This window comes from Lepidothrix coronata, unplaced genomic scaffold (assembly GCF_001604755.1).
Source record: "Lepidothrix coronata isolate B3197 unplaced genomic scaffold, Lepidothrix_coronata-1.0 Scaffold44, whole genome shotgun sequence".
Classification (NCBI taxonomy): domain Eukaryota; kingdom Metazoa; phylum Chordata; class Aves; order Passeriformes; family Pipridae; genus Lepidothrix; species Lepidothrix coronata.
In genome coordinates, this window is record NW_016690224.1 from 4,375,442 (window position 1) to 4,393,606 (window position 18,165).

Here is an 18,165-nt window from a genome sequence, read left to right on the forward strand (position 1 = left end):
TCCATGGCTTTCTGTTCACAGGGAAAACTATGCAACTGCCCCAGCCAGGGTCTCTATTTCTGCCTCCCAGCATGTCACAGCTTTGGAAAATACTGAAAGCACCCGTCTCAGAATGACTTCTGCACCTCGAAGGAGCCCATCAAAGACACCAGTCCAGCTGTGGTCATGGTGTAAAGGGAAACAGAACCCACGGGGTTTTGCTTTACAGCACCCACAGATCTTCAAACAACTAGGACAAGTCTGGGACATTACTCAGCTCTGACAGAACTGCATCAAATAGTTTGTAGTTAGGGGAGAAAAAAAAATAAACCTCAGATGAAAACAGTTTATGCCTCCTTTCTCCCTAAAGTACACATTTGATTAAAGGGTAAGAACTAGAAAGCAGAAGTAAACAGAGGCACAATGCAAATATCATGTAAAAATTTTTATTTTCTGTGAACTCATCATCAAACTACATCACAGTATACTGTACTGAATAAATTTCATTATCATTTTATATCAATGTGTTCCTACTGGATGTAGTTCTAGTAAAGAACAAAACTTTTCATTCATTACTGTAAATAACAAACCAAACACTCCAGAAGCCACTTTCAATTATTTTACTTAAGACAGTTTTGAATCCTATTATTTAAAGTTGGTTACAGGAAATTAAACTGACAATATTAAAAGAACAACTTGTGATCCACAGGACAGCTATCATCCAACAGTACCTTTTAATTTTTCTTATAATGAGATGCTCTCTCTTACTCTTTGATGATATTGGGTATAAAGTAAGGCTGGGTTGCTTCAGCGAGCTTTTCTGCATACATTTCATATCTACCAGTCATCTGGAAAAGGAAGATCAAAGCTTCAGTTCTTTCAGTGAGCTATGAAAGTAGTTCAGTAGAAAATATTTATATCCACTGTTTTTTCTCTTTTTATGACAACATAGGATTTAATATTGTCATAAAACAGCAAAATCATAATTCACTCAGAATTCAAGACCTCCAGTGCCTTAGCACAAACTAACATACTTTTGATAAAAGAACTTGCACTGTATTGCCAATAACTGTATTTCTACACATAAAAGATGCATATTTCCACTCTAAAAAGTCAAACTTTTAAATGAACAGCTCTCTCTCTACAGCTCTCCTTCACTGACAGTCATGTCTGCTGACTAATTACTTAAGGCTATTTTGGTTATTGTGGATAACTGGAAGTTGAATTTGAAGGGTGGACTTCCTTGCTTATGCATCAACAATTTTTTAAGTAAGTTATGTCAGTGAAGGCAAAGGAATGTATCTGTAATTATGGCTTCATGTCATGTCTTTGACAACCAATGAACCCTGCTGCCAGCAGTGCATTTGTGTATGTGCCACTGACAGAATTTGGGTTGCTCTTACTTTCCCCTTTAATTAATATGAAATAATATGAAATACTATTAATGGTTTGGGCGATAAGAGCAAGTGCTGAAAGTGCTGAAATACAGCACTTGATGTAGTGTTGTCATCCTCTCCTGAAGTGCACAGACCACAACAATTGGCTCTGGGAGGAGCCAGCTACTTCTTTATTGCCAGAGTATAACATAGATAATTTGTTTAACTCCTCTGCTCCTCTAAGTTAAGCAAAGACATTCTACTGAACGTCCCTTTCAGGCATCACTGGATGCAAACCACAGATCCCAGAGCAGGTTAAATAGGCTCCTACTTGCTATCAAGGGTTTTCTGCAGTGGGTAACTGATGATTTCACACTTCCTCATTCCCCTCATCAAGAACTACCTCTGTCTTGGCCACAAATGAGAGGAAAAGGAAACAGCCACCCACTGTCACATAAACAAAACCACAGCTGTGCCTTATGTGCCAAAAGACCAACAACAGCAGTCCACACCATCAACATACAACTAAGGTGCTGAAAGCACAAGACTTGAGGACAACAAAAAATACACAATTCTACACAAAACAGCCAAAGGTCAGTGTTTTGTTTTTACTGTTTGTTTTTCCTAATCAATGCAACTGCAGTTGTTCAGATACCCTTACTAAGCTGTTACAAGCAATGATCCATGTGCTTCCTGACACACTAAATCTACTTGCAATAAGGGCCTCAGATTTCAGTGGGAAAGCAGAACTGAATGTCTGCCTGACTTAAAAAAATGGGCATCTCTCAGCACAGTTTCATTCCACTATAACAACAACCACATACCTATCACAGGCATCTGCAAAACAACAAATGCAACTCTGTCCAGAAGATGACCTGAAATGACTTTTTGGGTTTTGTCCCTATATATGGACTAGCAACACTATCAAGGAAATTAAGCTCTAGCTAAGAAATTATTGCATTTTCATTTAAAAGCTTATTCAGCATTTCAAATCCACAGAAAAGTTGCCTTTTTACATCTCACTAAAATCAAAACACCTTAGACAGTGCACTATATTATAATGCACAGGATGCAAATAAACCAGCTCTGTAAAATAAATGTCTCCTTGCAGTAACATGATATTAAAAAACTGACACTCCCTGCAAATGATTACTTATTTTAAATGCTAGGTGATCACCAAAAACCTACATATATTGTGATAGTTGCTAACCTGGAGTTCTTATCTATTTCGTTAGGATTTAAATTATGCTGATCTTAAGAGTAGATAGGAAAAACTTCTAATCTCTAGGAGTACTGAGGACTAAAACAAAAGACCTGTCTCCCCATAAGAGAGCAAGATGTTTTTTTCATCATCAAAACCTACTTCAGAAGTTAACACCTCTTTTATCCTTTTGCTTGCCTTCTTTGTTGTTCCAACAGGGTATTTGTGGGGTCTGTGGTAAACTTGATCAGATTAGAAAAAGGGAACTAGAGTGTCATCTGGTTGCCCCACTAAATCAGTATATAATACTTACACATATAGCACCCTACACAGCTTGTACTGGCACAGCTGAAGGGTTAGCAAGCTGCTGTGCTAAGCCAGCCATTTCTTCAACCAGCACTGCTGCTGGACAAATTAAATCAAATTACACCCACAGGAAAGATGATCCAAATTCGCTTTATCTCAGAATACAAAAAGCTAGTAACAAATAAGTTTGTTAAAGCCATGTGGAGTGGCTTGCAACCATCTTAATCTGATTTAGATAAATTCAAAAGTGTGTTAGGATGCTTCAGAGACGACTGCACACAGTACAGAGGTCTTTCTCTGTAGCTCCAACATAGCCACAAATTCAGGGAGTTAGCACTGCAAGAAGTTTGCACTCAGAAAATTCTCAGAAGCCTGTGGGTTTGGGTTTTCACTAAATTTCACCAAAACTACAATTAAGGCCCTAAGAATATATACTACTACTGCATCAGATCAGATCGAAGGCCCATCTCAGCTCAGAGACAAATGCCTACAGACACTGCACAAGGAAAGCACAGACACTTCCCCAGCAGCCCTCAGAGCTCCTGGCAATCCACACTTAGGGGCCAGAGGCTCAGGTTTTCATTTGAAAGCTACTGGCCTAGTTTCCCTGAATTTGGCAACTCCTTTTCCAAATCTGTCTATGTCTTTAGCCTCCAGAACATCCTGTTAAATTAGTTCAACACTTTAAGCTCTGGACTGCTACGATTAAAAAAAAAACACCTGCCTTTTAGCTATTGCAAGATGCTGGAATCATTATGAAGGCTTGTTGTCTCTAATATGATATTTTCTTTATAATCAGGCTTACCTTAAAATTCCACTCGTCACTGACTTGCCTGCAGAGGTTCAGATCCATCTCTACCACCAGCAGTCCCTCCCGAGTGCGGGACAGTCCCGGGGTCCTGCTGCCGTCGGGTGCTGCTACGTAACTGGAGCCATAAAAATGGCCCAAGTCATGGTGAGCTTAAAGAAATGTTTAAAAAGCCTGTAACACCATGTGCAAATAAGTGTACAACTTAACAGGCAGTGTCCCATAAAACCTGGCTCCATTTCTTACGGTTGCTCACTCACTGCCCTTTAGGCAAGGTATCATCCTGAAGAGTCACATCACGACCCTAAAGGAATTTCAGTTTTGGCCAGTAATTTACTTTCATGCACTGTACACCATCAAATTAACAGGAAAAACTCACTGCACTGCCTTTTAAATAATGCATGGTTATGCTTTCCCATTATTAAGTCTCTGAACTAAAGGCTTTGCTTTTATTTTTATTTAGCATTTAAATGAATTCTAATTGTCAAATCATACATTTCCCAAACAGCTGACAGAGATTCACCCAACTGACTTTCAGTACAAGGTCAGAGGTGAAAACAGTGGGATTTGAGGCACGGAAAAGATACTATTTCATGTTGCACAACTCTTGAGTTGTGCTAAAAATCAACCACATCTGTTGTACTACTAAGCAAGGGACACCACTGGTCTTTTTTATGCAGCTGCTAAAAACACTTAGCTCCAAAACTGGCCAAAAAACAGGCTCAGGCTCACTCTGGATGAAGCCAGAAGCAGCAAGGGTTGGCACAGGTCAGATTCTAATGTTTCAACATACAAGTACATACAAGCAAACCTCACGTTCTTCTTTGATCATTCTCTTTAACTTCCAGCAAATCTGGGAAACTGGAAAAAAATGGCCTGGCTGAAGATTCAGGCTAGGGCAATTACTGTTCACAAACTCACATTGGGTTGGAAGGGACCTTAAAGATCCTCTTGTTTCAAATCCCTGCCATGGACAGGGACACCTTCCACTAGACCAGGTTGCTCAGAGCCCTGTCCAACCTGCCTTTAAACACTTCCAGGGCTGTGGAATAACTCTTAATAATCTTAAAACTGGAAATACAATGTCATGCATGCACTGACAACACAGGCTAACTTGTGGGACTTCTGTCTCCCAGTTCTCCTGCATTAACTCTCAGTCCTCTGGAAGTGTACAGAAACCTTAGGTATCAACTTCTGGCAACCACATATGAGGTACCACCACCATTCCTACGAAATACTCCTTCTCTCCAGCTAACAAACAGCAGTGTTAGGTGAGGCAGTGACTAGGCACTCCAGCTGCACAGGGAAGACACTTGCAGGAGAGTCATCCTTTCTTCAGACTTTCTCGGTAACAATTATTAGCAACCCCTGAATGTGATTTCTGAACGTACCTTTTCCACCATCTCCAGAAGTAAAAGCATTTTTGTAGTGTTCCTGTGAAACAAGAGGAATCCATAGGTGGCAGTATAGTTCCATTTCATTCGAGACATCCCCGCTAGTCTATCATATTCAGTTTGGAAGTTCATATAAATCTACCAAGTTTTTTTCTGGCACACTATCAGCACTGTCCAAAGGGACTCATCAGAGGGGCCTAGTTTCAGTGATGGATGGGATAGAACACAAGGTCTTTTATCACTGCCTGTTGCTCACACACTTTGGAGAACGTGCCTTGCAACTGTTACACAAGTTTAAAAAAGAGGCAAAGGAGGAGATATTTAATCAAACACATATTTTTGGATCACAAAAGGAGGCCAAACATATTTACATAACAGCAAGAACAAGTCTGGACTTTTGTAGGGAACCAAATACAAAAGTAGGGTATTTGTACCAATCTGAAGACAAAAATGACCTTTTGTGTGCAATACGAATTTTCATTATAGACTTTTACACTCCAGAAAGAGGTAGGATCTGTACAACAGCCACCAGCTGTGTACCACTGATTTGAGGATATATTTAATTTTCAGTCATTTTGGCTAAAAGAATACTGATATCCCCACAGACACCAGGAGAGTTAACAAAAGGGCAGGTGCCTATTACAAAGATTCGATTCAAGAACAGGAAGCAGCTGCCACCAAAACCGAGGCTGCCAGCAACGAGGCAGCTCTCAATCTCTTTATCCCTGTCCATCTTCATATCACATCATAAACCCTAATACAGTAGTTAGACAGTAATGGAATCTCTGCATCCTGGTGCTGTTAGTCCATTGCCTTGAATTAACTCCACTGCCTGAACCATGAAATGAAATGAAACAATGCAGATACTCACTGTTCCCACTCTGTTGATGGGACAGGTGAAGCAGTGATTTGCTATGGCAGCATTTCTGGCTTCGATCGCCCACAGCGGCTCGCTGCAGTATCAAAGAGGCAGCAGGAACTCACTACTTGTACACTTCTGGGCCCAAATTACATTCTGACTGTCTCTCCTGTACATTGTCTGTCAAGCCAAACTCAGCTGTTAAGACTGATCTTGCTGTCCCAGATATCCCTAGATAGAGCCAAGCACCACATTATTTTCTGTGGAGTTAAGAGGTGTGAACGACTCTATCTGATAAACTGGTAAATGTGGCTTTGCCATGGAAAAGTTACCACGTCTCAAGATTTTCAAAGCAATTAAAGTGCAAAATATTTTACTTTCCAAATTATGCAGAAGATTTTGCACATGTGCTGACAGTCCATTAATTTTCACAGACCAAACAGCATTCTGTAAAAAAAACTGTAAGGGATTCATACAAGTTGCCTCCTTTTTTCCCCTCAAAATGGTCCAGGAGAAACTTTTGCAGCAGTGAATGAAAAAAAAAATTATGGGAATAACAATAATAAAAAGAAATTAAAGAAAAAAAAAATTCCACCAAAATTTTCTACTTCTGTTATTTCAACCACAGTTTTCATAGCACTTTCCAGAAAGTCATTTTCCCATGCTGGGCTGATAGAAAAGCAAGTGAGTTTAACAACATCATCCCAATAACTTCACAAAAATTATTTATTAAATCGGTCACTAAATTTACTAAAACTAAGAACTGAGACATGAGGAATAAAAGAATTCCTTCTAACAAGCCTCTACCTCTTTTCCAAAGGAAATTCCAATTCTGACACATGTTTAAAACTGAATTAGTTTTCTTTTTATTAAATAGTTTGATACACATGGATCCGACAAGTCAATAGGAGGTCTGGAAGTACTCAGAGCTTCAAAACAAAGGTGATACAATTTGTACACTCCTGTGATAGCAAGTACCTGCCAGATTTGGAATCCCAAAACAGGCTGTAAGCGCTCATTAATCTGCCAGTCAGACTCAAGAACCTTCAGAGATGGTCACTGGGCTGATTGAAAGGACTTGGTTTATTGCCTCTTTTCTCAACTGCTTTGAGTCTGGCAGTCAGCTCTTTTAAGAAACAGGGATTTTATTGAAAAGCTCCAGCAAATTACAATTTCACAGAAGAGGAGAGACAGGAAAAAAAGGCTGTACCCGAGAAGTGACCCCAGAGTTAGCTAAGAAGTGTATTTTCTTAGCCCTCCGAGCTGGTTTTAATTTTTCTTTTAGAAAATCAAGTCAGTAGGGTGCAATTAATGTCAATCTGCAGAGGATTGATCTCAAGGGAAAGTTTACACTGGTGCAGTCTGGTTCAAGAGGCCTGATAATCACAAAAATTGCTGGGAGTTAAAAAAAAAAAAGTTTCTCAGAAAAAGGTTTCTCAAATTGCAATTTCATACTCCTACGTGGACAACACAAGCTGGCAAGATAAGCCTGGACATAAATGACTAATGTCTGTCACAAAGCACAAATATTACATGAATTATCTAAATAAACTCTCACTAGCTTTCAGAACACCAGCTGAATGCTGGCTAACTCTGTCTCAAAGACAGAAGACCTGCAGATGTACAAGTAAAGTTCTGAGACAGCATCAGTGAGTGGGAGCAGAGTGGCAGCCCAAAACTCCAGGTGGAGAAGAATGCAGGCTCCTTTGTGAAGGCAGAACAAGGAGGCTACACCTCCTGTTCCAAGACCTCAGCAAGGTGCTCCTGAATGCCCAGTGAGGGGATCAGAGGTCAGTTAACCCAGAAAGGGAGCAATAAATCAGTTTGTATTTTACCTGAGTTTCCCAATAGTGGCTGAAGGGTTAAAGATGATCTCTGCCCCATTCAGGCTAAACATGAGCCAGTTCAGAGGGTGATGGCGCCCATAGCAAATATTCACAGCAATTGCTCCAAACTGTGTCTGAAACACTGGGTGTCCTGTATTTCCTTCCCTATAGTAAGTAGACTACAAACAAAACACAAGAAAAACAACATAAAGGCAGACTTCTTAAAAAAAGTGAAAGGAAGTACCACCAACATTGCTTTGACACTTCCCAGTTCCTGACAATCAGGTTCAAATCATTAGATCATGGGTGAGGACAACACCTTTCATTTAGCACACAGTGCACTCTAAGGAGTGTACACCAAAAAGTGGCTCTTAGGCTGCTGAGATCAAATTCAAGCTCCTTTCTGTTCCCTCTCTCATGCTACATCTAAGCACTGTGTGACTATGGCATAAACTCTTCTGTCAATGCTAGAAGTTCCTACAGAAGCTTAGGGCAGATCCACAAATCACTAAGCTTTAGGCACCTCTCTCAGTACACTCACCATATGAGAAAATCTTCCTTCACAGTCCTTTTATTTGGATCCTGCTAATTGAATATGTTTCCATTTTTTTTTCTATTCTCAGTTTCTCCTATCACAATAGGAGAAGAAAAATAAGAATGCTGTTGCTTCGGGGAATTCATCAGTTCTTATTTCTTTATTCCTCACCAGAGGTCACAATCATCTCTGCAGCAACAAACTGTGATGGCTCAAGAAGGATTGATTTTTGTTTATGTGCCCTCCCACACATGGCTGCACAGGGCACAGACCAATCTTTCGCTTTCCATTTAGTTCTCACTGACTCAATGGGCATGACTTCAGCAAGGCTCCTTTCCCTATCTGCTCTACAGAGACAATCCACAAGAAATGATTTCAAACTCAACATTTCCTTGAGGTTTAACTTTGTTGATAAAGAAAACAACATCAAAGTAGCACAGAGGAACATAATCCTTTCCTGTAGCCTGGGTGGTTTCTAAAGTTGCTCTATCAGAACTGCTCAGGTCAGAAGAATGGACTTAATGCTCTGCTAACAAAACAAGCTAAAGACAGTGCTGTTTTGGGCAAACACTGCCTGATTCTATAAAAAGGTAGACACAAGAAGAAATGTCAGATCATTGTAGTACACCCGCAAGCCATAAACAGACTGTTCTGTAGTAATTCTGGCATTTAGGATTCTAAGAACTAACTTCTTTTAGCAACTAAGCAAAACTCTTACTGAAACTCTTATTTATATTTGACATGAAAAAGTAAAAATATTTTCCTTTTTAGGTGCTTTTTATTACAGTTTCACAGCTGGAAACAACAAGTTTCTTGGAATCTGTTGATGCTCCACAAAACAGTCTGGAAAACTGAAAGACATCATACATTAGGACAAGCAACAGGAATTTATTTTTTTGTTGGATTACACAAGGAACAAATAAAAAAGTGTGGAAAGTAACTAAGGGGTTTGTGAGTTACTATTTTGAGTTACTAAAGGACAGACCTGATAAAATAATATTAAGTAACAAAATAATGGTTAAAAATAGAAGGTAGCACTGGTGCTGACAGGCCTGTGCCAGAAATGCATTGTGTAGAACCCTTAACAGCCTCCTCTGAAGAAACACAAACCAGCCTGGACAGGGCCAGGATCCCAGGTCAAAACTTCCAGAGGTCTTTGAACATGAATTTTCAAGACCCAAAAGTAGCTTTTAAATTAATAAGAAAGCAGTTTAGATTCTGAAGCCTCAGATTGGTGACTGGAGCATTCAGACAGGGAACAAAACCAACTGCAGGTATAGAGCAGCACCCAGTGCTTAGAAGAAATGCCTCTGTTATTTACTCACTTTAGCTGATAAGGAGATATTTAGTGGTAAGACAATGCATTTTTAGACTTTGGTTAATTTTTAATCCTGATCTTTCTACTTGTGATAATTCTATGGATGGATAAACACATTTCAGATCTACCAGTTTTCTTCTGACATTGCCTTTACTGCTAGTTTAGCTGAAGCTGATTCTCCAGGATGGCCTAAAACCTGCTGGGGGGGCTTCAAGTGGCAGCAATATGATCAGTAAACAGAAGATGCCACAAACCAGCTATTCAGTCACAAGTGTAATGAATTAAAGGACTCTGCCCAAAGAAACACAAGCAAAAGAACTGTCATTTCCAAGACAACCTCACAGAGAAACACAGAAAGATCGTAATGTTCACACTTGAACCATGAAACAATTGCCCTGCAAACTGAAACAAGTTCAACATGCACACACGAAAACACTACCCAAGCCAATCATGCACAACAAACATAACACAGCTGTGAATTAAATGACTTTTTTTTTAAAGATTCTCGATGCTTTTGTAGTTTCCGCCAGGCCAAGGAAGATTACATGACAGACATCATTTGTCTTCCAAGACTCATCACTCTCACAACAATTATTAATTCCTGAGAAATTAACTTAGTGTAATTTCATCTGAGAAAAACTGATTTGACAGTAAGTGAACCACATTTTCTAGAAACACATTACATTTCCTGCCAGTACGACTGACGCAGCACATGCTGGCACAAAGAGCTGCAAGGTAAGACCTGACAGTCACCGTACTGCATCTTACCTCATTGAAATCTCCAACCCTTGGAATGTGATTTTTCCTACTTTTGCCAAGGACAGCCCCAGAATTAGAAATGACCACTGCAGTATTCCACAGAATTCCACCGTGTATTTCATCTCGCTCCAGGATTGGAGATACCACAACCATGTTATGCTTCTTTGCCAGCTGTACAAATGAACACAATTTCTCTATTAAATAAACACAAACCTGCAGTACCTCAGACCGACAGACACCAACAGCTCACTGAAAACAGTTATTTCATTGAAAAAAAAATTAAAATAGCATTATGTATAGTATAAGTGTTAAGTGACATGGGTATGAGTGAGAAACACAGCAACTTCTGCCAGTTTACTAGCACATTGTCTTTTCCTTCAAATCACTTCTCTCTTATTTCTCCAAGCTTCCATAGTGTCATTAATTCCACAGTGAGAAGCAACATGTTTTTGCCCTAGATCAGACTACAGATATTATGCTGGCCACAAAAGCTTAATAGCTCAGTGCATATCTGGGAAAATCTGACATCAAAACAGTCTTTTGTTGTTTCAATCACTTGTAAATGAAAATAATTGAAATCGCTTATTTAAAAAAAAAGCTGTAAGAAAACAAAAATAAACTCTGCCACCCTTCTAATCAACAGTCTCTGGAGAAACAAGAGCCAGACAATAACAAATCTCCTTGGGTCCATAAAAAGTTCCCTACATTTGTGTCATTCCAGAGGGGGATCCAAAGAGTTGTGTGACAGTGTTCCCTGTTCAGAAAAGGCTGCTCTGCTCCTCACACTTCCATGCAAACACTGCTTAATGCTCGACTGTTCTAGGAAAGAAACACCGTTTAAATAGAAATTAAAAATATTTGTATGAAGAACCATTCCTCCCGTTTAAAATTCAGGAACAGTTTAATGGGCAGTTTCATTTGATTTTCATGGTAAAAGGCAGTCTTTAGATGCAAAGTAGTTCAAGAAATAAATATTGAGCACAGCTGTTGTCCATTTCTACTTCAACTCACTATGGCTGTATTTGTCAAGCAAGTTGAAAATTTACCTTTTATTATTTCAGTTTTTTCAGTGATACCAGAACGGCACATAAAGAAGAAATCCATGCTGAACAGTGGCAGTTATGGGCTGGGGATGGAGGATGGATGTGGGTTTGGGGTTTTCTGCTTGGTTGGGTTTTTTACCTCTTGACAGAATTTTGTTGTTGGCCCATCCTCTGCTGACTCAGCAAATTCAGTCCAAGGCAGTTTCTCTCTTGTACAAAAAGCAAAGGGCATGGCTGGAAAACACCAAAGCAAGACAAAATTCACAAGAATGCTCATGTCACTCAAGAAATACACACTATTTGCATGAACACAAATTAAAAATTAAACAAGAATGATTCAACTGTTTTTCTTGCTTAAAGGCAAAAGGTATTTAAAAATATTTTTAGCAAGGGCAAGGAGATTTGAGCCCACAGAGGGCAAAGCAGAAGAGAATGAATGCACTAAGTGATGTCTCAGCAGGGGCAAAACCACGAAATACACCCCAGCCACCAGTGTACACTGTCTGTACCTGTTTTCACAAACATTTCACAGGACTTCTTTTTGGGGTTCGCTTCTGTTAAGCCTCAAACACCACATGCTACTTAAAAACAGATTTTTAAATTTTAGTACCCGTCTAGAAAAAAAACCTAAAGTTTTAGGAGAAAAAAAAAAAGAGGAAAGAATCAGGAAGGGTGCCATGAAGGAGCTACAAATATCACCATTGCAGATCATGCCAGTCTTCAATGTGACAGACCTCACACACATCTTCCATACACTTCTCCTAACTCAGGCTCTTTGGTTTTTCCTTTAGGAAGTAAATCAGTAAAGTCCATTGTTGTATCTTGGAAGATTTCTGCTGGTTAGTCACAAGGCCCATTTCTAGTACAGGACACCTGGTAAAATAGAAGGAACTTGACACCTGACAACTTAGAAGGAATCATGGAAAATACTCACTCCAGGCCTCCTGGAAACACACAATGTTGACCCCACACATTGCAGCTACTTCCACAATCTCCTCAATTCGCCTGTGCAGAGCAGCCACCTGATTGTGAGAAATGCCACACTATAAAAAAAGCTGCATGTTCTAACTCACTTCTCTGCTAACAGCCTGGTTTTACAACCTTTGTTCACATTGAGTTTATCTTGCTCTATACTTAGTGCCACTGCTTTCAGAGGGAGTAACTCAACAAGCTATCATTCTTGAACATTGATAATAGAGTCAGATATAGATTTGTAAAAGCATTTAGATGCTGAAAATAGAGAAAGCATTCCAAAGGGATTCTAATTCCAAGGTTGCAACATTTATATACAAGGCAACTCATTGCTGACTGACTGCAAAAAGCTGAAAGTCTTAACAGAATCAGCAAAAATCATAATTTTGCTGCTCACTGTGAACAATCTACAGAACAATGTTAAGTAAATGTGAATTTGAAGTCAAATACTCAGAATCTTAAAACATGAGGCCAGGACGGTCTATTTCCTTGGTTATCTCCAAATCCTGCTTGTACATGTGATCTTGGACACTCTCTAGAAGTTTTTAAGTTCAAACTATTTTCTAAAGTCCTCTGTCTTAAGAGGTAAGTAATTATTACCAACAAAAACCATCAAAGCATTTATTAAGTAGTTTTCTAGAGTATTCTACTTAAAGATAAGCATAGGTGTAGCACTTTGCATTGCTACTTTCAGGTGTCAAAAAAAAAAAAGGACTCAAGACAAGACTGCAGTGACCTACGAACTCAAGAGCTGTATATTTACAAAAATAGTTAACTAGTTATTTATAAGGTAAAATCATTAATACAACTGGTACTTTCTTCAACAGTTGCTATACAGAATCCACAAACTTGATCCATTTACTGATTTAATGTCTTGCATCTGTGACACGTAAATCTTTCCAAAACAAATTACTTCAGAAATGTTCTGTCCTGTCACTGTACAAAACTACTACTCCAGGAGATTTTATAAATATGGTATTTTTCTTTCCCTTTTTTAAAGCTACTCTTAAGAGGCTATTTCTATACACATGTGTCACCTCAAAACTTCTGTGTCCAAGATGTTGAGATATGATGGTCACAGAATCATTAAGGTTGGAAAAGACCTGTAAGATAATCAAGTCCAAGTCACCACTAAACCATGTTATCTTGTAATAAGATTTCACTGACTGTTGTACAAAGAATAATGAACACAGTTGTATTAATCTGTGTTTACTCTAATGGATTTTCCTATAATTATACATTTCTCAATTAAAACAAGAACTGCACCTGTGGTTCCCACCAGTTGCCATCCCTTTTGATTTTGTGTAAATGATTTTATGTTTAATTTTAAAGGCAAAGGATTTTCAGGTGCAAAATGAGCTGCTAAATATTGAGCTTTGGAAAAACTGCAAGCAGGTTGGGCCTTCAGTAGGTAAACAAAAGAGATGTTTCTGAGAAACAATAAAACTGAATGTGCCATCCAAATCTCTTACAGGATCCTACACTGCAGTAATGACAGGTCCTACACTGCCATCATTAGACATTTCATGATGCAGATTCTAAAATCAGCAACTGAACCATGTTATTTCTCAATCCAGCAGAACATGAGTTACAAACGGCCCCGGTCCCAGTTTGTGTACCTGGACTGCCACTGGTGTGTCTGTGGGAAGAGGAATTTTATTCTGTACCAGTCCCACTCGAACGATACGTGGCCTTCTCAATTGCTCCGGAGCAGCTTCAAATCCATAGCCCAGCAGCTCAAAATCTCTTTCCTGAGCTGCTGACCATGCAGCACTTGGCAAATTAAGTTTTCTGGATTGAACAGGAAACAAAGACGTTTCAGGATGAGATGTTCTCCTTTTCTGCTCTGAGTGCAGTGGACCCAGGGGATCACAAACACTGTCTAACCAGCAGACACCCATGCCCCCACGCTGCCATATGCATCTATCAGCCAAGGGACAGTGGAGCAGTGGTCAGGTCCTGTGCAGGTCTCACCCATCACCTCCATGGCACCAACTTCCCAGTGTCCCCCTCTTATCTGTCACTTCCAGACACCAACACCTTGCTGCAGAGATCAAGGAGTACATACGTACAAACCTCCACCTGCCTGCTGGATTACAAGCACTTCCCCTCAATGTATTTCTCCTCACGCCTGATCCCCACTTTTCCAGCTCTCTCTCCCCGACGCCACGACCTCCCAGTCTCCCCTCGCACTTTTCATCCCTGTCAGTCACCTTCTCACGCCTGGATCACCTCCAAACTGCCCCGGTTATCTCAGCAGAGAACCACAAACCCTACTCTTCCTTCTCCCCCTCAGCCCAGCCCTGTGTCCTCCACACCCGCCCTCACACCGACTCCCTCCCCTCACTCCCGGCCAGGCATCCCCGCGGAGCGGAGCGCCGGGAGACCGGGCGGGTCAGGACAAGGACCCGCGGCTGGGGCCGAGCCCGTCCTGGCAGGGCAGCGCAGCGCACCTGGCCTCGCGCCCGTAGAGGATCCGCTTCACCTCGGCGAGCTCCCCGGGCGGGATGTGCCGCTCCAGGCAGGACTCCAGCGACTCCAGCGACTCGGCCATGGCGGTGAGAGCGGGCACTGGCTGCCCCTCGGCCGCTCGCTGCCCCTCGGCCTCTCGCCCGCCCCCCGCACTTCGCCCCGGGCGCCCCGGCGGGACACGCCCCGTTCCCCTCAGGGGCCGCGGCCATGGATGGCTGTTTACCCCTTGTGCACCGAGTGTGGCCAAAAATGCGGCGTCCCACCCTGAAGGGGAAAGGAGAGCCCAGGAATTACTGGGGGTCTGAGGGTCCTCAAAACAAACTCAGAAAGCGTCATTAGCAAATGGCACACTTAGTGTGGAAATTGGTAGTTCGTGGAAGTTAAGTTAGTCCTTGCCCCCAGCCTTATAAGCACGCAGCAGTGGGGTTTGGATAAAGGGATAAGATGGAAAGGAAGAGAGAAAGAAAGAGAGAATTAAAGAGGGGGAGAGAAGAAAAAGACAGACAGAAAGATGAGAGGAGAGAGAGAACAAGAAAGAAAGGGAGAGAGAGAGAAAGGAAGAGAGAAATAAAGGGAGAGAGAAAGAAAGGGAGAAAGCAAAAGAGGAAGAGAGAGGAAGGCAGGCCAGGCATTCCAGGTGATACAATGTCCAGGATCCTGCCCCTTCGGCCATTCACCGTTCTTTTGGGAGCTTTTTACAATGATAACATGCCAACAGAAAAGCTTGGAAATAGGAGGTTATAAAATGGCAGTGGTTTTCACGCATATTTGTGTGTCCATTTCAGTTGCACTAAGACTCTGAATAGGAGCCAGCAATAAATAACTTTGACTTTAACATGGATTTGAGGCCCAATATAATTGGAAATCTGTCCCAAAACCAGAGTTAATGTCAGACAAAGGATTGAATCAATTAAGACCTTGATCTGGGACAAAAATAAAAGTGCATCTAATAAAGAACAATCCCTTCAGCAGGTACCAAGTCAACACTCAGTTTAAACCAGTTATTCCCACTGAGCCACTGGCTGTGCCTTCTGCTTCAAAACACATGGAAATTCACAACGTAGCAACTGGTTTTCTCATTCAAGTGAAGCACGAAGTCCAGAGATGGCTACACATGTCTAAATATATCCCACCGAGGTTAAGCACTACTTTATGTATCTACTGGAAGATGTAACAACGTTCAGCACTTAGCATTTGCAGTTGTTAGGTATTTTGAGTTAAATATTAAGCCTTTTAGACTAAATAAAAAAGAGAATGTCAGGGAGAGAATGTCTAATATTTAACTTTAAGCAGAAATTGTCCAGGAATAGTCTGGTTTCATTGAGGCATTTGGAAAGCTGTGATTCCTTCTCTCTAATTCACCCTTTTTAGCCCCAAAAGTTGCAGTGATGCTCTGCCTGCCAAGCACACCAAGGCAGAAGTGCTGCTCTGGGGCATTGTTAGGGACAGGAGCTCTTTGGAATAACTCCTAAAGGGCACGCTGACTCCTGTAAACAGAAAATACCTCACCCCTTTACTCTGTGGGGGACTTTTCAAGATGAGCTAAACATACAGATGATAGTATGCTACAAAGCAAAAAATGTTGAATAATAAGGAGTAAAAAAACCTCATCATTTGAAAGGAACTCTTTAGTCTGAATAGCTACTACATTGTCTATTTGCCCTGTGCTCAGCAGTGTAGCATCTACTTTTTCATGACCAAGGGCCTAAAAACCTGTTCTTAGGAATTATTTTTCTTTCCCAAACCTATTTCTGAAGGGCAATAATAAGCAGTGACTGATACATACATGGTATTTTTCATCTGATGATCCTAATTTGCTGTAATGGCCAATTTTAAAGGTACCTATCAGTAACATCTTGTTTCTTTCATGACTGGTAGATCTCTAAACATTGCAGAAGGGAAGATCAATGCAGAAATCAGCTGACAATACAGGAGGGAAATGAGGAGGCCAAGTAAGTTCGTTTCCATATCAGCATACCCAGGATGTCAACAGATAAAGCATTTCTGGAAGATTCATAGAAACAAACAGAAGGGGCTGGGTTTCTCTGGGAACTGTTCGATTTCTTTTCTGCCTGGACTGCAAATTAAAGGGAAAAACAGCAGGTCTATTTTGTATCCAGCTCCTGGAGAAGGTCACATAACTGAACTTTTCGAGCTTCTATTCTTAGTGTGAACTTTCACTGACTTCTCTGTTGGTGCCTTGTTTATTTGTAATTTAGTAAATTGTACTACATGTAGGAAATGGACTTCATGGCAATAAAACTGAAGCCCCTGAAAAAAATACTCAGGAGCGGTAGAGACCTGAAAAAACAGAACATTTCCTGTGCACTGTATCAACCATCCTGCAACAGTGCAGTGAGGTCCAGACTGCATGGAGAGGAAATGACAAGCCTAGAATTACTAATAATGATGAAAGGAGACCAGGCTATTCCATAGGGACGACGTGTATATAAAGGTATAACTCCAGCCAACACAATAAACCTTCAAAGCATGAAATGTTAATGTTGAGCAGGAAAGTAACCTAATAAAGGAAGATGCCTTCCATACCCCAGACAAAGCATATTAGAGGGCTTGGATTTAAGTCTGAATGTTCCACTTCAGTCACTGCAATTATCTGTTTAAGTAGGATGCTTGAATCCAGATCCCAGTTCTGGTTTTGACTTCTTCAAACCTCTGTATTTAAACTTCTTCCCAGTTCTGCATTACCTGGACCAAGTAATTGTTTTGGGAAATGGCTGAACCTTTTGGTATGAACCCAGGCTATAATAACTGGTTTTGAGGAAAATGAGTATTTTATGGAACAAAAGTTCTCTAAAACGAGGGAAAATTCCTACAAAACAGTTCTGAAGTGCACGTGCTTTTCATCTCTATTGCCCTCAGTCAGGGTGGTCCAGAAAGTCGGATGCAGAAGTCAGGACCACACAGTGTAATCTGCACAGAAAGCAGTTGTCGTGCGCTGAAACCCAGCATTGCAGAAACTGGGCTTTGATAATCCTGGTCCACACACTCTGTGCTGCAAGACTGTTCCCAAGAGTTCATGTAAAACCCCACAATAGCACCCTGGCATTAGTCAGAAGCACCCTGGAGATTGAATTTAAGAGCCAAATATCTAGAGTTCAGGCTAAAATTGGGAAAGACCCAAGAAAAGATTTAAACAAACAAACAAAGTCTTTCCACTGTAGCCCAAGATAGGAGCAAAGGCTGAACAGCATCACGTACCAGAGCAAGTAGGCAGGATTAGTGGCAGTGTTTCTGTCCATCCTTCCTAAGTTGGTAGTATGTACATGTACTCCCTCTGAAACACCCAGCTTCTTACA

At 40.8% G+C, this 18,165-nt stretch overlaps 1 protein-coding gene across 1 annotated transcript; it reads right to left on the reverse strand.

Moving 5' to 3' along the window:
* Positions 1-584: 584 nt before the first annotated feature.
* Positions 585-14,995, reverse strand: UPB1 (beta-ureidopropionase 1). Its single transcript, XM_017814153.1, has 10 exons — positions 14,830-14,995; positions 13,996-14,167; positions 12,339-12,426; positions 11,544-11,638; positions 10,371-10,532; positions 7,759-7,928; positions 5,936-6,017; positions 5,062-5,104; positions 3,668-3,822; positions 585-827 (listed from the first exon to the last, which is right to left on the reverse strand). Exons 1-10 carry the CDS (start codon positions 14,928-14,930, stop codon positions 744-746), a joined length of 1,152 nt encoding a protein of 383 aa, XP_017669642.1. The 5' UTR covers positions 14,931-14,995; the 3' UTR covers positions 585-743.
* Positions 14,996-18,165: the final 3,170 nt, after the last annotated feature.